This window comes from Thunnus maccoyii, chromosome 21, assembly GCF_910596095.1.
Source record: "Thunnus maccoyii chromosome 21, fThuMac1.1, whole genome shotgun sequence".
Lineage (NCBI taxonomy): Eukaryota > Metazoa > Chordata > Actinopteri > Scombriformes > Scombridae > Thunnus > Thunnus maccoyii.
The window spans coordinates 7806711-7832286 of NC_056553.1; the positions used below are offsets into that span (position 1 = coordinate 7806711).

Sequence of the window (25576 nt, forward strand, 5' to 3'; positions counted from 1 at the left end):
ATGTGTGTTTTAGGAGTAGACACAATCAAAACAGAATAATTCATGTGGGGAAATACTGTTTTTGGTTTCCGCCTTTACAAGAAGATCAGAACCAGAGTCAGTTCTAATACGTAGAGTCCATATCAAAAGTATTTGTACACTTACACAGAAGAAGAAGAATGTGTAATTGTCCAAATACTCTTGCCTCATTATCGCTACCTCTATGGAGGAGGATAACTTTTTCCCACCTGCTGTTAAAAACATGAATGGATTTTCATGAAAGCTGTATGCTAAGAAACAATTAATGTGTCTACTGAAACCCACCTCCAAAATGTCAACACCTATTGAGCTAAGAAAAAAAAACAGCCTTGTTTTCAGCTTTGTGAAAATGCATTTTTTAAGGTAGGTTTTGAGTTTTAAAATGGTTTATAAGAAGTCTGACAATTTTCAAAACCCATAAAGGAGCACCTAATCCTTTAAAAAAATGAGTTACATGTACATGTACATGACACTGAGTTACATTAACTTAAAGGGTTCATAACATGCTTTTTGTGATTTTCATTTTGTCATTTATATACTTTGTTATAATGTTGGATGTCTATGTTAAACATAGTTAAAGTTCCAAAAATGCTCCCTGAAAGTCAAAAGCCAGGGCTCCAGCCTGCTCTGAGCACTCTGTTTGCAGTGTTACCTCTACTGCCCCATCGAACTGACGTCAGATCTTTTGTGCGTGTCCACAAACGGCTGTCCGTTCTGTAGTCTTTGTTGCAAAGGTTGTTCCAGAGGTTGTTAACATTGTCCAATCACATATTTCAGATCAGATTTAGTCTCAAACATGTACAGATGTATTTGAGAAATCTGATGAGGAGCAGCTTCCAGAAACTAACTAATCAGAACGGAGTAGGTTCATCGGGAGGGGGGGGGGGGCTAAGGAGCTAAAACGGCCTGATTCAGACAGAGGCTGAGCTGCGGGTTGCATAAAGGGCCAGTATAGGACAAATAATGAGTTTTTTTTTAACAGTAAATCATGCAAGAATATTCCATTACAGCCCCAGAATATAAATATACACCTGGAAATGTGCATGATATGATATGTATTTCATCACATTCTTAACTGTGTTATTACTAATACAAATAGTGAATTTTGGCAGCCTGTATGCATCAGTAATGTTGCTATACACTGTAAGATGGTTCAAGGGGAGTGTTTAGTAATGTTCTGGTTAAACCGGATCAAAATGCCTTTTCACTATTAAGTATTTGTGCTAAATTCTACAGCAAGTGAAGAAACTAAACCAATCCAGTTCTGAACACAAGAAACTTGAACTTCAGATCAGACATTGGTTTATTTTCATTAGGTGCAGGACATGTGCATCCTTGCAGTCACCTGAGATGCAACACACCAGGAGTAAAATGACCTGCAACAATCGCACAGTTGCTAGCGTCATATTGGATCTAGAAGAGACTCACAGTTGAAGACACAAACAGATTTAAACTGGCAGCAGCGAGACTGGTGCCATTAGTGAAATTCAAGACGACAGTTTTCTGTTGAGTGACGTTAATTTGACATGTATTCAAACACAGCGCAGTATAACTTGTTAAATGTCATCTTGATGGCAGCTGTAGCACATGCACTGCATAATCAACTATAAATCATGATTAAACCAGCAGTCTGTACTGAGGGAAGATGCATGGTAATGAATGAGGAGAATGGAGTTTTAACTGGCACAGCTGAGTGATGCACCAAATATTTACAGACGTCTGTAAACCATCTGTACATAATTATCCCGCCTGCATTTGGAGCACTTTACAATAAAGTCAAATCTTTGCGTTGTCCTTCAGTTCATATTTATTTGCAAAATAACGTGTTGATCATTAAAAAGTTTGACTAGTTAAATATGTGACACAAACATTTTTATTGACTGATAAGAACACAAATAGTTATTTACAATGACAAGTTTTTTTTTTTTTTAGCCTTACAACAGTTGTGATATACTGTTTTTATACATGAACTGAAAATACAAAGTTACAGTCAACATGCCTTTTGATAAAAATATCTTTACAAAAAATGTACATTTCTATACAACAGTTGTCAGTTACACATCTCTACAAGCCCCACACTGAATCCCAAACCAAGAGTGATTCTGGTTAAAACCTGCAACAACTCCAACAAACTGTCAGTATATTATTTCAACGTTATTTTAAACGCAATAAAATTTCTCTTCCTATTCTAGCTGGCGTTTGAAATAAACAAGGTAAGGACTATTTACAGTGAAAATGAAAACTGAATGTGTTGAGCCAAAAATGTTCTAAAGTGACCCAGATAAAGTACAACAGTTAAAAGCAATGAGGCTATTTTTTTTTTTTTTAATTTTTGCAAAATATTTGACACATCACCATACTGTTCATTAAATAACAGGCTACCAGCAAAAAAGATAAACATGTAGCAGAGCTGTTTCCCTTAAACATGTTTTCTGAATACAAAAATAGTGCTAAATATTACACATTATCATCATTCACCAGACACTTACTTAGAATGAGCTGCAGGACAGTCGTTTTTTAAAATTTTATTTAATGTATTTTTTTAGGCAGCACTGCCAGGGACTGTTGTGTTAATGAAATTGTGCGAGGTGACTTTTCCTTCACGTTTATGTATGTTTAAAGGGTCAGTTCAACCAAATCACCAAACAACACATGTTCTAACTTTTCCTTAGTGTTATCCAGCCATGATAGATAGTTTATGGTTTTATTTGCCCAGGTTTTGGCTGAATGCACTTTTTTGTTTGTGGTGCTCAAAGAATTTAACAGTTACATTTGAAAAACTCTAATCCTAACCTGTTATTCAGGTTATTAATCCACAGTTTTCATGGCAACCATTTTCTACCCAAGGTCAAATAAAATAGCAAGAGAAACATATATTACTGTTGAATTTTTTAATGTAATTTTTTATGCTTCAAGCACCACAAATGGAATTTCAGTCACCTTGTGATTGTATTAAGTGGCGGTACGAGTCTCAGGGGTGGATATCTCAAAACCTGTGCACATAAAACCACAACTAAATGCTTGACTAGATACCACTAGAGATAAGAGAGCATTTATTTTTCGATAATTTCAGTGAAATTACCCTTTAAACCATAAATGACACAGAATCATATGGTTAAACTTTTAAATAGAAACCAGGACTTCAGCTGATATTCAGTCAGTATAAGGCTGAATCCAAATGTCAACCATCTGGACTTGGGCTTGGACTGAACCCTTGCAGACTTCAGGACTACATACTGTCATCAACTGTTGATAAGACTATTGATAAGCTTTCACTGCTTTTTTACCGTTATTATTTTTCAAAGCTTTTTAGTGTCATATTTTTTTCTTCTGCATATTTTTTGTTAAATATTGTTTCTACATGATGCAAGTAACACATACTTTTATACTTGCATTTGAAAGGCAAGTTTTTTGTTCGCAATTAAACGCACAATACGTAATTTTCTGCCACTAGGGGTCTCTCAATCAAAACAATAACAAAAGACAGAGTCTGATGAAGTTGAGAAGAAGTGTGGGATCATGGGAGAGGTTGTCTTCAACAAACAATCAGCTTTTCCTGGTTAAGATTCCTTCAGTGTTCATCATTCATGAGGTTTTAACCAGGAGCCGAATTACCAGGAGCCTAATTATCCGCATAGGTCTCCTCCAAACGGACATGGTGATTAAAACCAGTAAAAACACTGAATAAAGTAGTTTATTGTTAAAAATCAACGTTTCTCCGGCATTGTTTGGCAGACAGAGGAGTTCCGGAGGGGCTGCGAGCTGAACTGCTGCTAATGTTTGCTCCACTTGTTTCTTTGATAACTTAAGATCCAGACATCCGATGATTAAAATCTTTCATCTGATTAAAAGATATAGTTAAAAACAACCAAGATCTAAAAAGTGTATCGTATACATCAATTTATAGCAGCTTCTGGTAGACAACCACAACACTGACGCATGTGCAAAGGGATATGACGCCATTGACAGGTGACCAAATGAAATGGGCCGTTACCTCGATTTCAATTGTTTTCGATTTTCAATTGTTGGAAACATTTAGGATAATGTAAGTACATAAGTCAACAAAATATATAACATGGGTCTAGTTTTTAGACATTATAATGTCGAACAGTTACATATTATACCTTTAATAATGTTGTTGTGTCTTATCCCAGTTGCAAAGAACTGTGGGTAATTCAATCAGCGAAGTCTCCACTCTGAGCGGACTCTGCAGCAACTCCACATGAGCTCCCTTGTGGACTTGATGAACTGTGAATTCACAACTGCCCAGTAATGCGACCGTTTATTCCACGTGTCTGCAAGTGCGACAAAGTCAGGACATTTGGATTCAGCCAAGAGCAGAGTTACTTAAAACAATGACAGAATCATATTTCCTTCTATGCTTTCACTTTAAAAACACTGTCAGGAGGAGGTGAGCATACAGCTAATATAGCACAAGTGTGTCAGGTGGTACACTACATAATAGTGCTGTACATTCACTCAAAAAATGGCAATTAAGGAAATATTGTATTTATAGTCTAGTTGCACAAAAATTTATATTTTTTTAAATCATATTGTAGAATATTTTGCTCCTACAATAGTATCTGTCTCCTTAACTATTACAGTATCAATAATCCGTCAAATATATTAGGTTACATTAAAATTTAAAAAAAACAACATTTAGGCTACTGACTGAGCAACAGCAGTTAAATCTTACATTAAGTCGACTTCTTTAAAAGCTTTCAGAGCACTGTTCAAACAGGCTTAATAATGAAATCTGAAAGCTTTAACAGATGTTGGCTGATACACACCATCAGTCCAATTTATGCTACTGAGGAATCACCTGGAAACACCTGGTATAGCTGAATAGTAGTTCCCAACACCTACCTCCTCCTTAGGATGGCTTTAAAGGAAATCTGAAAGCTTGAGAAAACAAACATGCCTCTGTCATTGTTTTGAGCAAAATTACTCTTCACAACTATTACATATCGCAAACAAATGGGCAAACTTGATGTGAATAATTAACAGTAGAACATGCTGACATCCAATCACTTGTGGCATAATTCACTTTGCAGCAATTTATTTATAATCAGGGTAATTATAATCACTCAGCTGAAGCTTAAGCCGCATTTGGAATTTTTGCATGTTAGCAGCTCTACATGGTAGCGATGTACCTGACAAATGTGAACGTCAACAAGCACAAATCATGAAAACTAATGTTAACAAACTGCACCAATGAGAGAAACCAAAGATTCAGTGTTGGAAAGTTTATTTTATATGTATACAGTTTGTATTTCACTTTAATATTGACTGTTATTAAAGAGGAATGTGATATTGTTTTCTATCACCACTTTGTGATTTAGGTTGTATTAAGGCAACACAAGCCATTGTATGTTATACTCAGATAATCTAAAAATCTTTCCACGTGTGATTTAAAATAACACAACTTCCACCATTTCCAGAAACCTTACCTCACTGCCTTGTCTACATCAGATGGAATCAATGCAGAATGCAGAGGGAGATGGCGAAGGAGAAGGAGAAAGGGCATTGGCTCCTGAACAGTAGCAGTCCATGTTGTGATGCACAAGCTGAGCAGGGAGGAGCGCATTGAGACGTTAGGGCACTGCTCCCTGGCAGGAGGCCTGTGCCAGTGTTGGCTCGCAAACACAGGAAGCCCTTTCTGCTTCTGAAACTTGGCAGGAGTTGGAATATATGATGGAACAGCCCCACAGGGCATTTGTGTGATAAATGGATAAAGCTGGATAAAGTTATGCTCACAGCTATTGGCTTAGTTAAATCCGAACCAGACGGAAATGATGTTTCATTCATTTTCTGAATGTTATACTGCGTTTGCAGATTGTTCTGACGGTCATTTATTCATTTGATTTTTGAGCAACAACATAAATTCATTGGAAAACAGTTTGTGAAATTACAGTGCAATCACATTTCATAAAAGCAGCAACAATTGATCAACAAAGTCATGTTCCCTTCGTTCAACGTAATTCAATTTATAAATCAGAAAAAAAACCTTCATTTCCTTCACTTGTCTTTTATTTTTTCTGCGTCTCTCAGGAACAAGATTAGCGCATGATACTGTCAGACTCTTGCAATGAAATATAAGTTCCACAAAATATCCATGAGGTAAAGTCAATGCATTAAAATGGGTGTTGAATACATTTTCTTTAGAGAGCACATCACATTCGCTTTGTGCTGCACAGTTGGGCATCTAAATGTGAGTCAGCATCTCTTGAACACAACTTACAGTCCAGAATGGGTGTCTTGATCCCCTCAGAGATCCTTTTCTGTCTCTTGAAGGTGATGATGAATTCTAATACCACGGACTGGGGGTGTCTGCTTCCTCACCCTGGCAAGATAAAGGAGAGAACCGATGAAAAACACATTATGGACTGTGTCTCCTCCTTAAAACACGATGGCTATTTATAATGCTGTAAATCTGATGAGGATTAAGCAGAGTTTAAAGCTTGTCCATTTTGAAAGGCCTCAGAAATATCTTGGGAAGAGCAGAAATATTTTGCTGAAGCCCAAGCTGCTTTTCTAATCCTTCTGGACATTACTTATTGAGGTTCTTCCCACTCTGATTTTCCTTGGTAGGCCTGCAAGCAAAACATTCATATATTCTCCACGACCTTCAGTGGGATTTTCAGGCTTTTAAATGTATGTGCTCTGAGGAGGTTTTGTGAAATGGCCACTGACAGAATTTTAAAAGGACAGACCTATGGAAAGGAAATGGAAAACTGAAGTGTAACGTGTGGGTTTTTTTTATGTGCTGGGAGAACTGGAACACCAAATGCCTGGACAGGCAGATAAAGACGAGGGGAAAAAAAGGTGCGGTGTTAGCAGAGAAATATTTTTCATGTGCACAAATAAACTTTACAGCATGTCATAAGTGAAAACTCTTGACAAAATATTTTAATATACCTTTTTCAAAAGCTAAATAAAAATAGGCCTAATCCTGGAAAACAAAACTATGACAGCAGGTACAACAATTTTATCAATTGTCTCTGACAGTATTGTTAGCTAACGTTACCGGTTTGTGGAAAAGAAAAAAAAGGAACAGATTTATTAACTATATTTATCTGCAATCTCACAGAAAATTAGACAAGAAATTGCAAAGATAAACAATGAAAAACATGAAGGCCAGCATGCATTATTAAAACATTTATAAAAAGTTAAGCTAATGCTAACGTAACACTGTCAAGGGCTGTGAATGTGGGTGTAATGCTAGCACTACTTTCAGTTGGTTATCTTTTGTGTTTATAGGCTACTGATGTATGCTGTCCACCATCTAAATTTTATTCTAGGTCGTTAAAGGATTTTAGTTTCTTCAAACAAAACATCTTTTTTTAAACTTTTGGACAGAAGCAGGCTAGCAGTTTCCCCCTTGTTTCTAGTTTTTATGCTAAGCCAAGCTAGCCAGCTGCTGTCTGTAGCTTCATTCAGTAGTTAACACAGACATGAGAATCTTCTAATCTAACCCTCGGCAAGAAAGTGAGTATATGTATTTTCTGAAATGTCAAAGTATTCCTTTAAGACATTGTAGGCTGTTTTGGTCAGTAAAATTTTAGTCCCACTGGTGTATTTTTAATTTTTATGTCATTTCAGCATTCTGAGCCCACAGCTGGCACCATCTTTGATGTGTACAGTTACCATTGTTATAGGTGTTCTGATCTAGTGCAAGGTTAGTGAGCCATTGATTACCTATTTCTTGTTTTTTTTTGACTAATCTCAGACTTAACACTAGAAATAATCAAATGACTAAAAGTAAAATACATTTTTGTCAAAAGATTAAAACTAAAAATCAGGTGCCAAAGTTAACACTGCTGTACAGTCTCTAACGAACAAAGTTGCTTTTTGAGATTTCCATTGCTAATGCAAAAGCAAAAGAAAACTAACATAGCTCAATTCGATGTTCATCAATAGTGTGCAACCCATAAACACTGCTAAGCACCCCCGCTATGAAGAGCCAGCCAGCGCCAAGCCAACTGATGATGTGGCTGCATCATTACCCACACCCTGAGAGGTGAGAGGCAGGAAACTCTTTACCTTAGGGCTCACCATTTGTACCCCCTTCCACACAATTCAATTAGATGAATGTTGTTTATGGGCAGTTCTGGCCCATTGGAATGCCATTATTGCTCCCACTGTCAAATTCGGCATTAGCTGCCCTTCAGTGGAGCTGGTCTTCCAAATGTCATGGAGCTAATGACTTCGGAAATGATTAACGAATGTTTAGAGATGCTCAAGACACAGTTCAGTGGTTAAAGCTTTTAATGAGGACCGGATGTAAGGACTTTAATGAGGACTGGCTGTAAGAGCCTCCAGGACCTTTAGCATGCTTGTAGAACAACCTCACAATGGCTGTTATGGACACTTGGATTGGAAAAAAAATCCTCTTACCTGATCTCAGTTGTCAATATCCGATACATGGTTCTCTATCTGAAAAGGAAAGCAAAGAGACAAAGTTAAAATCATGCATACGATAGCCTTTTAAACGGAGCACACAGGTTATATTTAATCTCCTCTAAAGGTCATTGCTGATATATGCTCAACAAGAGCAGCCATGCCAACCTATAGAACAGTCTTTGTAGTACATTATCACAATCTGTGATCAATGTGACCTTCAGGAAACAAATAAATCTCTTCCAGCATGTCTCTGAAAAATAATTTCTTCCATTAGCAAAGACACAAAGCTTTCATCACGGACGGCATGCCCATGCTCACGTGGTTAATGGATAATAAATATACCATAATAGAGATAGCATTGTCAAAAGTATAGCCACACTGCACAGCTGAACCCAGATGAAACCGAAGATAATGGCTTTGATGTCACTGTGAGGTGTGAAATGAGTGACCGCATCGTTCAATTAATACTAGGGGGATATAATGTTTGTAATGGAGCACTGTAGGTGTCTTAAAGCCCCCCAGCATGCATATAGCTGTTAATTATTATTAAGATTAATTCATGAAGTCAGACAGAGAAGACAGTAATTAAATCTTTTTTGTTTAATTGCTAAATTAAACATACATAATTAAACATTAGATAATGGATATAATGGTGGAAAAGCACAGTATTTTCATTAAAGAATTACGCACAAGACCTTCATCAGACACCAGACTGTTTTAAGAGTTCTAGTTCAACAGTAGTTCATCTTGCAGTACATTTTTCATACTGAAATATGCATTTTTACACGATTTTCTGTGATTACAAGTAATCTACAATGCGTTTTTTGAGCACTATTGCAGGTGTGATCAAGTCTAAGCCACAAATGATTTATAAACTTTGCCTGCTAGCCAGCTTGCCTGATGAAATGAGTGAAACAATTAATCACTCAATCAATCAATCAATGTAAAAATAATTGGAAACTATTATTAATCGAGTAAAGTTAAGCAATTTTTGATTTGTACATCCCAATACCAAAAATCACATATTTGCCTCAGGGGGCTTTACAGTCTGTAAAGAAATACAACATCCTCTATACTTAGACCATCGATTCGAATAAGGAAAAACTCCCTAAAAAAAGCCTGATATTCCCTGGTTCCAGATTCTGTTCAACTGTGAGGGTTGGCTGCTTTTTTTGTCTTCTGTTCTGGTAAAATCTACTGAATACCTTGAGCACTAAGAAATGTGATGGACATTACTGTGTCTACCATTTTCCAACATTTTATAGGCCAAAGGATTAATCCATTAAGCCAGATTAATCAATGAAAACAACAGTTAGTTGCAGCCCTCATTCATTGAACCATGAGTAATATGTGAGTGCAATTGTCTATTTTATGTCAAGAAAAAGGTTTCGTTGTAGTACAAAGTGGGTGAATTAAACTAGTCACTGTCATGCATAAGGTGACTCCCCAAAAACCTAAACTGAGTTTTAAATCCACCAACACTGGTCAAAAATCATTCAAATTAGCAATGCTGAAGAGTATAAATTATTCTGACAATGTGACAACACCAAGAATGAAACAATGAGTTGATTAATTGATAAGTCAAAGCAAAAAAACTGTCAGAAAATTTGATTGTGTTGCTTTTCTCTATTTTATATCATTTTAAATGGAACATCTTTGAGTTTTAGATGCTCTGGGCATCTTTTCTATTTTCTGACATTTTATATACCACAATTGTTAAAAAACAAACCAAAATAAAAATTAGTCTCCTCCACAGATCCTCTGATCATCTATTTCTTTAGTGTCCCTGTTAAAGAAAACCTCTTATGTACTGTTCTGCATCCTCCACTTCAGCATCAGATCTACACCAGTCCATGCAGGTCTGGTCTTAAATGCTCTCCTATGTTCCTTCAGCCATCTGCTTTAATTATAGGCTGTACGTGTATGTGTGTGAGCTAGCGCCTGTGCCTGTGTGTGGGCCTGTGAAGAGCCATGCTTCCACTGTTTGAGCCAGGGTCGACAGGGAGAAACTGTCAGTCCAGGCGCCCTCACCATTCACTCATGTGAAGCCCTGCTCTCTCAGATCTCTGGTCATGAATAATTCTGGAAAATTAACTTTCAGAAGACGAAGACTGTCTTCCCACTTGAGATCTCCCAAAGTGCCTTGCTCTCTCCCTCCCTGTCAGGCCCTGTCAAACGTTTCTCTTACCAGATGGTGGCTGCCCTCCTCGTCGTAGTCGTCCTCGCCTCCATCGGTCATCTCTCCCGCCTCCACATCAAGCGCCCCCTCGCCAGCCTCCTCCCCAGAGTTCTCTGCCGTCTCTGACACGGACTCCTCATGCAGGGAGTCGCAGTTGTCCTCGTACTTTCTCTGAGCCTCTGAGTGAGAAAGGAGGGCAGAGAGAAAGAATTCAGTCTGACAGTTTCTTAGCAGAGAAGTTTACTTGGCTGAATTTTTCTATTTTCTCAATTTGTGAACAAACTGGACCCCCAGCAGTCCCCCGAGGCGATGCACACTGTTGTGCTGAGCATATGGTTTAACCTCAACAAACAATCAAGTGACTAAGACTGCAATTTGTATACCCTGTCTACACCCACGCATTTCTATAATACACTTCCATTTTAACTAACACAGTAATACTGAAGATGAATGGATGATGGCATGGACACAGGCAGTCGCTGCGTGGGTGGTGTAGACAAGCTTTTGGCATGGTTAACTTTTTCTGAAATTCCACTGAATGCTGCAATCTCTCATACACATTTAGAGTCAGCAAATTACATCTTTTTTGGTTTTAAATTAAAAGTAAATCTGGAAATTTATGGTACCAGCCAAAAGTATGGACACACTTTCTCATTCAAGTGAATGGGAAGATGTGTCTAAACTTTTGACTGGTAGTGTATGTGGAAGAAAAACTGGACAAAAATTGGAAAATCTGATTAAAAAAAAAAAATTAACTCTACAAAAATTTGTGGAAAACTGCTGCTTAAGGGGCGTTTTCAGACCTGCACTTTTTAGTTTGGTTAAATGGAACTCTAGTTTGTCTTCCTCATTGGTTTGGGCAAGTCTGAACACAGTAATTGTACTTGGGTGCAGACTGAAACAACCATACCGAAACCCTTGAGGATTTTGTCTCAGTGCGGTCCCAAACGAACTGTGGTATGTTTGTAGTAAGAATGTGATCCAACCTCAATCTGACCCAACAACTAGCCATACTCTGCAAGTTTGAGCTAAATGGCCTCTGTAGCCAGGTGTGCTTTATATACTGGGTTGCAGATGAGCGAAATCAACAGTTGCTAGCAGCTAGCTGAAGAATGAACTGATCTGAACTAGCGCTAGAGTAGTTCCTTCAGAACCTTCTTCCTGTGTTTATGTTCTTTCTCCTGCCCTAGACACATCTGACCAATTAGCGGAGTGAACCACGCGTGGCTTGTGGTGATGCATTTTGGTTCGCTTGGATTCTTCTCTGTGTGAAAAGAAACTCATAATCAAGGGGAAAAAGCACCAAGTTCACCAATTCATCCACTGATTCGGACAAGAGCACTATTACAGGTTTGAAAACGCCCTTAGATTCTATACTAGTATACTGTTTCTTGTTTTATTTTAGAGTTTTGATTTGTAGACACCACATAATTTTGGTTTGAAATGAATACTGTAGAATTAAACTGATTGAACGGACCCAACATATCAACAATGAAGAAATCATTTTTATAGTAATAACTGCTTTGCCACCTGATCCGCCAATGGCCCTTTATGTGAATTTTGGCTTTTACACTTTAAATACATCCATCATCACCTTATGACCAGATAATCTTGGATTTTTCATTGTTTCTTGTATGTGGTTTAGCTGTTCCAATAAACTTCCAATAAATCACACAGCGGTTCACCTGGAGGAGATACAAGACTTATTTATGATTTATGTGATTTATTTGGTGTTCAACTGTCATGGAGTTTAAAGAGAGAATACATCAGAGTGTGAATAAACAGTGCAAACATGCTTGGTGAAAATTGGAACATGCGCTTTGTGGGGTAAAGTCAGAATGACCTTCACAGTGAGCTGCACTTGGAGACTGTCCTGTAGCGCAGGGCATCTATAAAGTCCTCTCATATAAACTGAGTCAGCATGGCGTTGACACCTGTCTGCTGTTATGACAGAGAGCTTTGCTGCTCTTATCTCCCACAATGTCACTAAGACTTATGGCCAGTGTGTGCTCTTAATTTCCCTCCCTCAGTGGTCCTTTTCCTTTCTCCCCCTGCTAGCTCGGATTCTGCTGTCTGTTTCTCACCAGACTCGGCTCTCTGCTGCTTCTCAATCTTCTCCAGACGTCCCAGCAAAGAGTCAATCTTCATCTTGATCTGAGTGAGCTCCCGTTTAATAGTCTGAAGCTGGTCCGTCTTCACTGCTGTGGCACAAAAAAGCAAACACACATCTTCACATACTGCGACTTTAAGATGGGCTTAGTTTCCCTAATACTAATTTGTACACTCATTTTAATGATGTTTTTTCATGTGGTTTATCACAGACTGCATGCTGTCATCTGTTAATACTTTAAGTTTTTAGTTTTATCATAACTCTGAGTCACACTTTCCTCAGGAAAGAACATCTCAATCTGTCCAACTGTAAAGTTACCCATCTGAAAATGTGAACCTGCTGCTTTCAATTTGAAGATTAGTGCATGGCTTACGTCCACCACGCTGTTCAGCACTGCTCAAGTTTGGCTCAACTGTGCCAATATCTGAACAAACTACTGTTATCTTTCAGTTGCCAGTAGATGTTTGGCATTGGGTTGTTTCCACTGAAGGATGATATCTGGAAAGTCTTGTATTATAAAATGAAAACAGATTGTACTGAAACAGCATTAACGTCAGCCTGATGACAATGCATTTTTGAGTTTATCCAGTTATCCAAGAGTTTAAAGAATTATTGGTAACACTTGCAGGTTGCATAGTTTCCTAACATTTTCCTAGACAGAATATGCTATGGTAAATTCTTGGGAAGTTTCCTGGAAAAAACTATAATTAGGTGCTAATTATTATAGGGAAAATGGAGACAGTTGGTGCACTTCCATTTTAGTAATTCCAATTAAATGGTAGTGTTAATTAAATAGTCTTTTGTCAATGCTTAGCAGGTCAACAAATCATGGAAAAACATTGAATTGTCTTCAAGCAAGCATGCAATTCAACATATATGAAGAATTTGGTTTTACTTCAGTTTAAATAGATTTTGGTAATTTTTCCAGTTCTAAAGGTTTTAGCAGTACTTTAAGGAAATTCTTCAGAAAACTGTCAACTTTAACAAATTCAAAGAAGTGTCTCATAATATTCTGTTTTCCCTTAAGTTAGTGTTAAATTACAGTTATTTCCAGAAAATTATTAGGAAATTTTGAGACCAATTAAATAAAGCTCTATCGAATTGTTGTGTAAGTCAACAATACAGTACAATGAATTTAACTCAAACTTCATCTATAGAACATTAACTAGCATTTCATGTTACTCCAGATTTCTTTGTCATCAAAACTGAAATGTTCAAATGAAAAACAATAGCAGTTCATTCACTATTTTATATTTATATGTGCATTGTTTTCCATAAACCTTGCTAAAGGTCATTTTGCAGTTTAAATATAAATAACCCGTGGCGTGTATCGTAATATGATGCAAAACAGCATTTGGTCTGTTAATCCATTCTAGTTTAAGTACCACTAAAAGGAAAATTAGATGATCAACACTTCTGTTTGGAACACTAAGCTGGATTTAAAAAAAAACAACAACAAAAAACAAACTAATAATGTGTTTTGATTGCATTTTTAAATTTCATATACTGATTGCAACTTTGCCTGATCATTGCCTCACTAACAGCACTGCAAGAGAAACAGGAGGCACAATTTTCTCTCCCACAGCTTCTGTTTACTGCCTTATGAATAATTGCTCTCTCCTTCTTGCTTTGCTTTAGGTCTTACACTCAGTGTTCACTCCACAATACATTTATGAGGTTTGGGTAAATGAAGCATAACTGTAACATGTCAAAGTTTGAGTCTTAACCGTGATATGTCATATGCAAATAACATCTGCTGAAAAAAAAAAACTATCCGAGGGACGTCACCATTAATTCAATCTGGTCTGTCTCACGGTTGCTCAAACGAGGGTGTACTCCTTAGCAGCTTGAACTGAGCAGATTAACGAATTTGGACCATAAAGTAATAAGATAATCTTATTCCTTAACCCTCGGAAGCTGAAATGTGCCATCTTTTGAGAGGAGGGAAAAACAGACACCAGAAGTTGAGAAGTAAACATAAAATTCTCTTTGACACCTATCAGATTCTGTCAAGGCTGGAAAGAGGATGGATGAGTGCTCGGTAAACAAACCCACAAGTTCCTGTAAAGCTTCAGCCGGAAAATCAAGAGGCAGTAGACATGCACAGAATCAAAACATTACTTGTCTGGTATTATGTCTCCATGCAGCTCTTTAGGTTAATTTCACTGATGTGTATTTACACCCACACCACATCACAATGCAGAGCCCCTACTATGTCTGCGTGCTGCTATGTATGAGCTAAACCGTTGCATAAAACATCAACATCTACAGTTAGAGGCGATGTCTGCGCATGATAACATTTTCTGACATATTAGCTCGCGGTAAACTGGATTTCCCAAAAGGACATTTTAATCTTTCAGAAGAATTCATGCTGAAAAACAACTGCCAGGTAAGATCCAATACATACTGTATGTTATTTTTTAGTATGTTACTTCCTTAAAATGGAGCAGAATGATTCATGTGTGCATGAGAGAGACAGAGAAAAGGAGTATATATATCCACACTGAAGGCCATATACATAAGGAATATGTGTGTGGAAATCCAAAGAACTAATCTCATGTTGTTTTGTAAAGCAGCCATCAACTGGAAAGCAACAGAGCAGCAGAAAATTAACTTTTCTGAGGTGAAAAAGGGGGAAAACTGTGGATATACAATGATATCTCGGTGGTGGGACACACTGAAGTGTCTCTATCTGCCTCTCAGTATCACCTGCCTCTATGTGCGCAAACCAGAATACACGAATGCACACGTGCACGTACGTATACCCCCACATTTACTCTTACTTCCTTATTCCAACATTATCTGAGCTTGCTCTGGGCAGCTTACTAGTTATCCTTTGATGATAAGAAAGTGTGGAACAGTCTCTAATTTATCGGCGCCTCCAGGCCTTTTTCCTTTTGTGCTATCAGTCACATAAGCTGCAGAGAGAAAACATACACATCCTAATCCAACACGGCATCTTTAGATAGCATGGCTTAAAGGAAAAGGGAGGAAAAAAATGACATTGTTATTTAATAAGCATTAGGAGAGATTTAGGGAATGAGTAATGGATCTAATTTTAGGACCTGATGATGAACCACAGAAATTTTATCTTGGGGATAGTGAGGATCTCTTGAATCACTGGTCTATGAAGATTAAACTGGACAAAGAGTTTTGGGGCTGGTATTGCTGATGTTATTCATACTGAAACGAATAGTTGTTGAAAAGTTACCAGCTTGGATCTATGAACTCTAGTGATACCATGTTTTATTACTTTTCCTCAATGCACCAATGTACACAAATGTAACCAATAATGCAATCCTGTACATGTATGCATATTTTTCATCAACATCCTAATAAATAAGAGCTATTTCCATGAAAACAGAGCAATCTTCACTACTTGAGATCATTACTGGATGTTGCCATATTTGGGGTGGTGTCTCTCTTTGCACTCATCAATACTTTGATATGAACTGTAGGTCGAATGACTGTTAGTAACATGCAAGGGGTGACTCACAGTGACAAATCCACATAGAATTATCAACTGACTCTGCACATCCCCTCAGCTCTATGAAAAGTTTTAGTGTCTTTCAGCTCATTGTTTTGGTTTTATGGCCCTCTTGATCATCAATCCTGTTTTCGGACACAGGAAGCCATTGTTTTAAAAAAAAAAGGTCAGATAAACCTGCTGCACACTACCTGCTCAGCACCAAATGGTACACAGACAAAGTTAGCAACTAGCTGGCGAACACAGTAAAATATTTAGCAGCTAAAGAACAAAATATTTACCTCAGAAGGTAAGGTAGAGAGCCGAACAGAGCTAAAGGGAGAGTAAATACTGGACTTAATATTTGTTGGGTGGCCAGAAACAGGACCACAAATGTACATAGGCACCTGTCTCCTACTAAATATCACCTTCAGAAAGTGATATTATGTTCTGTTTCTCGCCTATTTCATACCAAAATAGTGGCCAAAAAAGTGCATACAAAACAGAGCAGGAAAAAAACGTAATGTTTGTGCCTCTGCTCTGAAACGGGGCTGCATGTTAAGCGGTTTTTATAATTTCCTTTCACAATCACAGTCTTTAAATAGGCCAACAGTCCCAACATGTCTACAAAAACTGACAGTGAACAAAGTAGATTGTGAATTAAAGTCAAAGTAGATTTAATGTGGAAAACACAAATCTATCCATCCTCATGAGCCATGCATCCGACGGCTGTTTTTTTCTTTCCCCCTCAAGTGAATCATTACTCGTAGAGCCCAAGTGCTTCAAACTGCCCACCCTGTTGTTTGGACAAGCTAACCTCATTTTGCTGCCCAATCTATCTATGCCAAAGTCAATACTGATTTTTCATGGTACTGGCAGGGGCAAATTAGTCTCCCAAACATACAGCAGCACTGCTTAGACAGAGGAGAGAATTCATTGACTCTGTCCAAAAAGAGGATAGGAGATGGGCTTTTTTTCCCTTCTCTATAATACCAACTGCAACTGGGTCCTCCTGACAGACCTTACCAAGCTGCTTGCGCTGATAACACTGGCCTAGACAGGCAACAATGAAACAAACACTGTAGCCAATTACACAGGCGACGGATAGAGAACGTTTAGGAAAACACAGCTGACCACAGCTCCACAGAGATGGCCCCAATCTCACATTAATTACATTTAGGACGTTATAATGCATCACCAGTTAATCAGAAGACCAAATGAGATCCAGATGGATCCTGGTTGACAGGAATAACACTGTTTGCAGAATGGGTGCTGCTCTGAAAGCTTGGATTATATTTGTGTTTGTGATTTAGTGTTTTGCTCTACATTGCAGTGTGCCTTGTTCTGAGCTGCCGGAGTGAATTAAATAGCTTTTTATAGTGGCGCAGCACAAGTAGCACAGCTGAATCATACCATTGCTTCTTCTCTTGGAGCCAGGGTTTTGAGATTTGCATTAAGCCTTCAGTTTTTCAAAAGGACAAAAAAATGCCATTAGTATAATTAGCCAGTTTTTTTGTGAAAAATAAAAAATGAAATAAAAAAAATAATCTGACTAGTCTAGGGAAAACACAAGACAAGTAGAAAGCACCTTATTGTACGTACGTTTGAGCCCAGAGGAGGATGATGTGGGAGGTCTGGAGGATGAAGAGGAGGAAGAGGAGGTAGTTTTGATGGGGAAAGAGGTCTTCCCACGGCGGGAGGAGGGAGCGAGCACCCTGGAGCGTTTGAGAGGGATCACGGCTCTGGGTGGGGGGGCCACTCGGCCGTGGTAGTCAAAAAGCCTCAAGAAAAGAAAAACCTATAATATTACACTTCACCTTTGACACTTTTTCTATAAGCCACTGTCTATTATAAGAGAGCCTACAGCATTCAGAAAATGTCCATCTAGTGGAGCTAAAAGGTTTTTCCGTTTATTTCACCCCTTTATAAAGCCCATTATCTGTTGCCAGCATTGTATTTCAAAATAGATTTTCTATGGATTTTTTTTTTCTTTTCTTCTTTCAAACGGCACACATAAACAAAAAGCAGACACAACATCTACCAATATCTCTCTTTCTGTACAACTATCCAGACCATTATATGCATGAAAATAATCACTTCACATATCCTCTAAAAGTGAAGAGGATGAAAAGAAGAGGGCGCTAAATGTCAAATGAAGGTGTCAGTTGCGACTGCTCTCAGTGACAGTAGATGTCTGTCACAGCTCTCAACAAGTTTGACATTTAGAAAATGCCTCCACAAATAAGCGCTATGATCGCTGTTGGATAAATGACAGAGAAAACAAGTGTTCTTTCATCAGCATGTTTGAGTGGCATGCTTGATCTGTTCAGCCACTTTGACAAGTTGACTATTTGAAGGTTACACTGTGGGAAGGTTACTGAATTACATCTAACACTGGATTTTTGATAAAGAAGAGTCAAGATCTTGAGGGAAAACCTGTCGACCATTTACTAAACTCCTCCCCCAAACAAGAGCTGTCCAATCATAGCTTAGCAAATATACCATAACTATAACGCCAGGTCTGTCAAGCTTTGCATTTCTTCTGTTTAAGTGGCATGTATGGGGCTGTAGTTAGAGTAATATTTGCAATTTAAAGAGTTGAGATGATGTTTTTTTTTTCAAGCCTTTCCAAACTCTATAACACAAGAGCAAAAGTGTAACAGATTAATTAAAGTGTTTATCAGCTATGATTCACTAACAACATTAATTTGGAGTTATAGGTTAACAAAGCCCTGTTTGCAACCAACACATTCACTGTGTAGTATTTCACCACTGTGTGGAAGCCGGCCCTGGAAGCTATCAGAAAGTATAGGGTAACATTGACAGCTCTGTGCTGCTCTTTATTAGATTTGGAGGAAGTTTATACTACAGCAAGCCCAGCCAAGATACCCAAGGTAGTGTAAGGTTTGCCTTTTTCATTGTAATGTTGAAAGTGAAAACTTACTGTTTGAAAATATGAACAAGTGTGTAAGCAAAGCAACCCCAACAGGTTTATGTCAGAATGAAATCAGTCTGTTCTTAGACTTTCTTTATTGCACTTACAGTATATACATGTATTAAAGAAGTATTAGCTTTATTAGAGCTAGTTAGTCCTAATGGAGAGCCAAAGCTAAACCGGAACTTCAGGATTCAGTTCAAGAAGTAAAACCTCATTCTAAACCTTTATGATGTAATAACTAAGATTCCAGCCTTGGAACAGAGCCTTTCTCAACAGTATGTGAGGCTCAGTTGCTTCATATGTTTAGATAAGGATGGTAGCTTTTTGAAAAATGAACTAATATTATTGTTAATTCAATAGTTATGTTTTTAGCAGCCTTTGATGAACACCATTTCCCATTAGCCCTAGACGTTCCTGGGCTAGCTATATGTCACGGTGCAACAGAGGAGGCGTGTCCATGAGCTCTGAGCAAACTTTACAAGTTTGTAGACGGCAGAGGTTACAACTAGAAATTTGATAGTTTTTTCAGCCTTTCTAGTTGTAGCTAATCTCTGCTGTCTTCTACCTACTTATGGATATGGACATAACCCAAGTTACAATGATGTAAGTAGTGTGCGCTGCACTTGTAGTCTTTTCATGGGGACTGTAGTTTTTTCTGTGCTCACAAAGCAATCTTTATCTTTGTTTAACTTTGTTAAAATCAGCACGATTTCAACTTCTGGTAGCAAGTGCAGTAGTGGATGCTGAGTTGTCTTTGAATATGGAAAGTAAACCCCAGGAACGCCAGGAAAGACAGATAAAAGGAACGCTGAATGAGAGATTGCATTAAGTTATGGAAGCTAGTGGAATACATACTAGCCCCGACATTACGTGATGACTTTGGCTCTCTATACTGGGTCTAACTAGGTTTACCTAATAGAACAATGCTGTTTCTATGTCTTCTACATGGACCATCAACTGGTGAGGATGATATTTTGCATGGGACATGCAGTTTTAGCCTCTGTTTTTTAGCATGATAGTGTTTATGTAGCTATAAAGTTAATAGTTAAGACACCTTTTACAAGATTGGGTTTTGTAAAAGGTCAGGTGGAAACATTAAAAAGTCAGCTGGCAACCAATGGTAATCAAAAAGCCTAAAAAAAAACAAACAAAAAACCTGTAATGGAGCTAACATTAGCTTAATTAGCTAGCCGGCTACCGCTGTTTAAGTATTTGAGTGACAATTGTCATTTCGGCTGGAAAAATTCACACTTGCTGACTAGATATGAGAAGGCTGCTTTTGTCTACAACAGTTTGAAATAAAGATCCCATTGTTTAAAATATTACTACGTAAATTTTGAGCTGTAAATCTGCCACTGTTATCATTGTAAACTGCATACGTGTGCCGTGGGAGAATGGAAAGCTTGACAGGTGTAGCGACAGTACAGGCGGGGCAGGACGCAGTAACAGTCGATTGTGTCCTAGTTATATCTGAAATGTTTATAACATAGTGTGAATGATACATACCTGCTGTAGAAATCATCCCTGTAGTACTCGTAATCAAATTCATAACCACTATGAGAGCGAAAGACAGAGACAGAGATAGAAGGGACAGGAGGGCAGAGACAGACAGAGAGAAACAGATAAAAAAAAATAAAGCAATGGGTTGTATTAAAAGGATCTGGATCCATTTTGGATCTGTCAAAATCAAGTAAGCAGATCAAACTCAAGCTGTTTGGACTTGAACCGACACGCTCTAGTTTATGCTTAAAGCACACCGCAGGTTAAGCAGTAAGCCTAAGCCACACTGGCATGCAAAGACCACAGATCAACAAAGAAAAAAAAAAAACATTTGCAGAGGGGAAGTACAGTAAGAGAACGAAAGAAAAATCTTTTCTTAGAACCTGGAGAAGAAAATCAATGTTAAGTAGAGGCTCAGGATGGTAACTAATATAGAATTCAAAGAGAAAAATAAAATAAAAAGAGAGGGGCGTAGAAGGAGCTGTTTTGAAATGCTGCTATTCTTACAGGAATTTTAATTAGGATTAATGTATTATTATTTCAATTTAGAGTGGTGTAGTGTTGGTTTTTGCCTCTCCTGTTCCTGCTCCATAATTACCATATTACATCCTGGCTGTTTTCAGCTGCAGCTATAAAATGCAAATGAGGGTTTATAATAACACAATGCACAAACTGATAAATTAGTAAAATAAGACGTGTAATGCAACAAACTAACAATTCAAAATAGAGTAAATTAGTGGGAATATAAACTTTGCCAAAGTCAAACTATCACAGAAAAGTATCCCGGTGAATACAAAAGCAAGTCTGCCCCTGTGTCACATTAGACTCCAGTAAACAAGCACGGCTTTGATCTGTTTGTGACCAGGAGATGTGTACAGGACAGAAAATCAGGGTCATGCTTAATGAAGCTTATACAACAGCATCCCCTTTGAGCTTTACGGGCCCGTGCCAAACCAACTCCAGTCAAGGCTGGGCTATGTGGAGTGTATTAAAAACTTAATTAGAAATTCAAGGTTCAAAAGAAGGAGAACGGAAAAAAAAACCATAATAGGAATCCTCGTATTCTAAATGTTACGTCACATTTACATCAGATGAAGCAACGGGACGTGGGAGATTATTAATGGGTATCACGAGAGCTGCACCTTTGCATGTGAAGGAAGAGCATGTTGTAAAAAGGACAGAAGGAGAAATCTTACCTGTAAACAGCTGAGAGCGGCCGTTTGGAGCCTGCTTTAGGCCTGTATGGCTTGGGCTCACCTGCCATGTTTATGTCTGAAAAAACACACACAGACAAATCACTTGTCAGTCATTTTCAACCTCAGCAAATAGCGTTTATATATCATATAGGACTACAACTAACGATTATTCTTATTATCAATTAATCCGGAGATTATTTTCTCAGCCAATTGATCAATTGTTTTTGTCTACAACATGTCAGAAAACAGTGGAAAATGTCCATCAAAAGGTGCTGTCGTCACAGTGTTTCGTCTGACCAACAGTCTAAAACCTTAAGATATTCAATTTACAGTGATGTAAAACAGAGAAATCCTCACACAAGAGAATCTGAAACCAGAAAATGCTTGACATTTTTGCCTCAAAATTATTGAAGTGATTAATCAGTTATCAAATTAGTTGCCGATTTTCTGTTACTTTTCTGTAGATAGACTAAACAGTCATTCTAGCTCTAAAATTGTGCATACATGTACATAAAGATTTGTTGATAACACTTCATTTTACTTCCCCTATTTAGCATTTATGACAATATATACACACTTAATGGATGATTATAACAAACTATGAGGCATTATAATGTAGTTGTTGGCAGATATAAGGACATTTTTAAGTGTTCAATGTATTTGTCAAAAATTATAACTCCTCATGTAAAGTAACTGTATAAACAGATAATGAAGGACAACATACTACAGTTGTAATCATATGAATAGAAAATTAAATAGTTGTAATAATACAAAATGTCTTAATATTTCATATTTATAATAATTATTTTATAAACTGCATAGGCTGATGAAAACCAAGAGATGTGGCTAAAAGCCCTGCAAGACATGCACAGTAAGTGGACCTTAAGAATTGTTTTTCCAAGGTCAAGAATGAATCATCAAGTTCAACATATTTTCATAAGTTTGGGACACATCTATAAACAATCAATTAATGTTTAATAACACCTTGTAAGGATCTGTTCATGTCAGTAATCATATATCATTAAATATAATACAGCTATATGATACTATATTATCACTCATTCATTAACTGTTTATACACCAGTTACAGAGGTAGTGTTGTCATGTACATACATTAATAAACAATTAAAATGTCTTCATATCTGCTAACAACTCCATTACAACATGTTAAGTGTTTATATACTATAAATGCTAAATAGAGGTTTAAGTAAAGTGTTTTAGATTTAACTACTGTACTAAAATATCAATTCATGAATAGGATTTCAGTCAATACGCATTACGTTCCTTTCTTCGAAAACCGCAACACAGAGCGATGCCTCAGTGCCTGAACACACGGGAGAATGAATGTACTACTTCATGATAAAGAAAGTAAAATATCAATTCAAAATCTCCAGAGGCTCTGTGTCATTTTCATTGTAAAAACTGGGCTTTTCATTTAAATAAGCAACACACAAAGCTGCAGCACTTTAGGACACATTCACTAATGTTAAGGTGCAATGCGGGAGCCAATTTTCTATGGCAAGACTGGAGACGTTGCTACCGTGCACTGGAAAGATTACAACAATGAAATTCTTGTTGCAAGGCAGGAGAGAATCCTTGAAAACGTAAAAACAATGAAAAAGAATAAGCATATAAAGCAAAACCTCCTCCAACAAAAGCTCTATGTAAGAGGAGCTTTGATTTATGGTCCTTCGTTCTTTGTGTTAAAAAAAAAAAAATGTTACCATCAGGTGTACAGCTTTGTGACCAAGCCAGTCAGTGATGCAGAATTTTCAAATTGCTATCTGTACAATGCCAAGGGTGTTGCAAGGTCCTCGTATTTTTGTGCAGAGACTGAGTGGCTTCTGGGAGAGGAGCCAGTGGGTCAAAATAAGCACCCCGACTCAAAGTGAAACACTCAAAAGCGGAGGAAAATCAGTCCATAAACTTAATGGTTATAGCAGACATGAAGCTATATTCCCGAAAGTAACAAACTGCATGAGAATAACACCTTCTTCAGTATTAAATCCTTATCTGAGGTCAGTTACGAGAAGTACAAATAAAAGAAGATGAATAAACGACACAGAGGAGGCGGAAGAAAATGGATCACTTGAGGCAAAAAGCGAGAAAAAACAAATAATCTCTGCATAGACTGACCAGAATTCCATCATCTGCTTTTTATATTGTCTTTGATGTCACACAACCCATTTGCAACCAAGCTAGTCAGAAAGGCCATCAATCAATCAACAAGGTGCCCTTGAGACACTCAGCCCAAACTCGACGTGGGGAAGTCACTCCGGGTAAAAGTCTAAGTGCTTCATAGGTAGTGGATCACTTTAAAAGCACTTTTTGACAAATTGTTGTTTTTTTTTGCACGCAGCCATCTTCTCGCTATCATTTTGTCCCTTCCAGCAATACACATTTGCTTAAATTATTTATGCGCCCGCCCTCCCCACCCCAACACCAAACAAGTAGAAGCGCCCCAATCCCCGGGAGTGGAATTGCACTGGGGTGAAAATAAGCTGCTGGCAAACCCTTGCCTCCTTCTCCCAGTGGCTGCTCTCATGAGAAATAGGATTAAACCCTGGTCTGTTTGTATACTACCTACTTAGACATGCTAGAACACAGACTTTTTAACGCAGAGCTGCATGGCCAAATGAGTCAGTGAGTGTGTGAGCATACTTGACGGAGCACGTTGGGATTGACCGTGATGCTGATTTAGGAGATAATTATGATTTCGCTCATTAATCTGATGGTTTACTTAGAGACACGTGAAGATCAAACATTTAATTAGAACTCAACTGTCCAACTAAGTATAACTGGTATCCAAAAACTCAAGCAATCAAAATATCCCAGACCTCAGATCTTCTTTTTTTTGACAGAGTTACTACAGTATATGGTTCACATTAAAAGGGAGTTTTTCCCTTGCTGCTGTCGCCAAGTGTTTGCTCATGGGGGAATGTTGGGTCCCTGCTCTGTGTGAAAAGTGCCCTGAGATCAGTTCTGTTGTGATTTGGCGCTATATAAATAAAATTGACTTGACTTGATATACAGTACTCTGTTCAGCCAAACACTTTCTACACTGCAGGGCAGAAAGAAACAATTATTAATCGTTTGGTTTAAAAAAAATGTAAGAAAAAAGTGAAAAATGCCCAATTTTCCTTGAGCCTATTATGATAATTAACTTTTTTCCAGTTTACAATCACATAACAAAAAGAAAATAAAGAAATTCTCACAATTCAGAAGCTGGAACTAGAGTAAAGAACTTTATTGTATAACAATGAATCAAATCAAAGTAGTTGCCTATCGCCTATTAACTTTCTTAAGACAGACTCATTGATTAATCCACTAATTCTTTTAGCTCTATACCTAGATACTAGTGCTGTAAAAAAAGTAATTTTAAAATGATCATGATTGAATAATACTGCATATAAGCAAGGCATATTAGTCTTTTCAGTGTTTGGTATTTTCCCAAGGAAGCATGAGGTCCAGACTTTAAAGTGTGCACATATCATTGGGTTTTAGTGTGTCAGTATGCCAATTGTATTTCTGTCAATTGACTAATCAATAACTAGCTGTTGTATGTCTACTCTATTGTTTACATTCAGGCAAAACCTACTCTGTACACACATGTATATGGCACAGTATATGGCATTTACTGAGTAAATAGCACTTCTTCTTTTATTGATATTATATTTAATGATCCAAAGGAAGGTTAACTGCCTCTGATATAAAACCTTCTGTAAAACCCCATTAATATTTTCAGTTGTAATTTAATTGGTCAATT

At 37.6% G+C, this 25576-nt stretch overlaps 1 protein-coding gene across 5 annotated transcripts in view; it reads right to left on the reverse strand.

Moving 5' to 3' along the window:
• Positions 1 to 1873: 1873 nt before the first annotated feature.
• LOC121888069 (RNA-binding Raly-like protein) overlaps positions 1874 to 25576 on the reverse strand; it is a 70191-nt gene continuing 46488 nt past the window's right edge. The window contains exons 2-11 of one of the 5 annotated variants that reach the window (XR_006093126.1): positions 21811 to 21886; positions 20621 to 20668; positions 17779 to 17957; positions 12685 to 12801; positions 10610 to 10779; positions 8416 to 8454; positions 6260 to 6361; positions 5469 to 5585; positions 4885 to 4920; positions 1874 to 4313 (exon numbers count right to left, since the gene is read on the reverse strand). Coding sequence is in view for 2 of the 5 variants with exons in the window: in XM_042399339.1 (XP_042255273.1) it covers positions 8422 to 8454; positions 10610 to 10779; positions 12685 to 12801; positions 17779 to 17957; positions 20621 to 20668; positions 21811 to 21886 (623 nt within the window). In the remaining 3 variants the exon portion in view is untranslated. The other 4 variants (XR_006093125.1, XR_006093127.1, XM_042399340.1 and 1 more) reach the window with 4 other exon arrangements.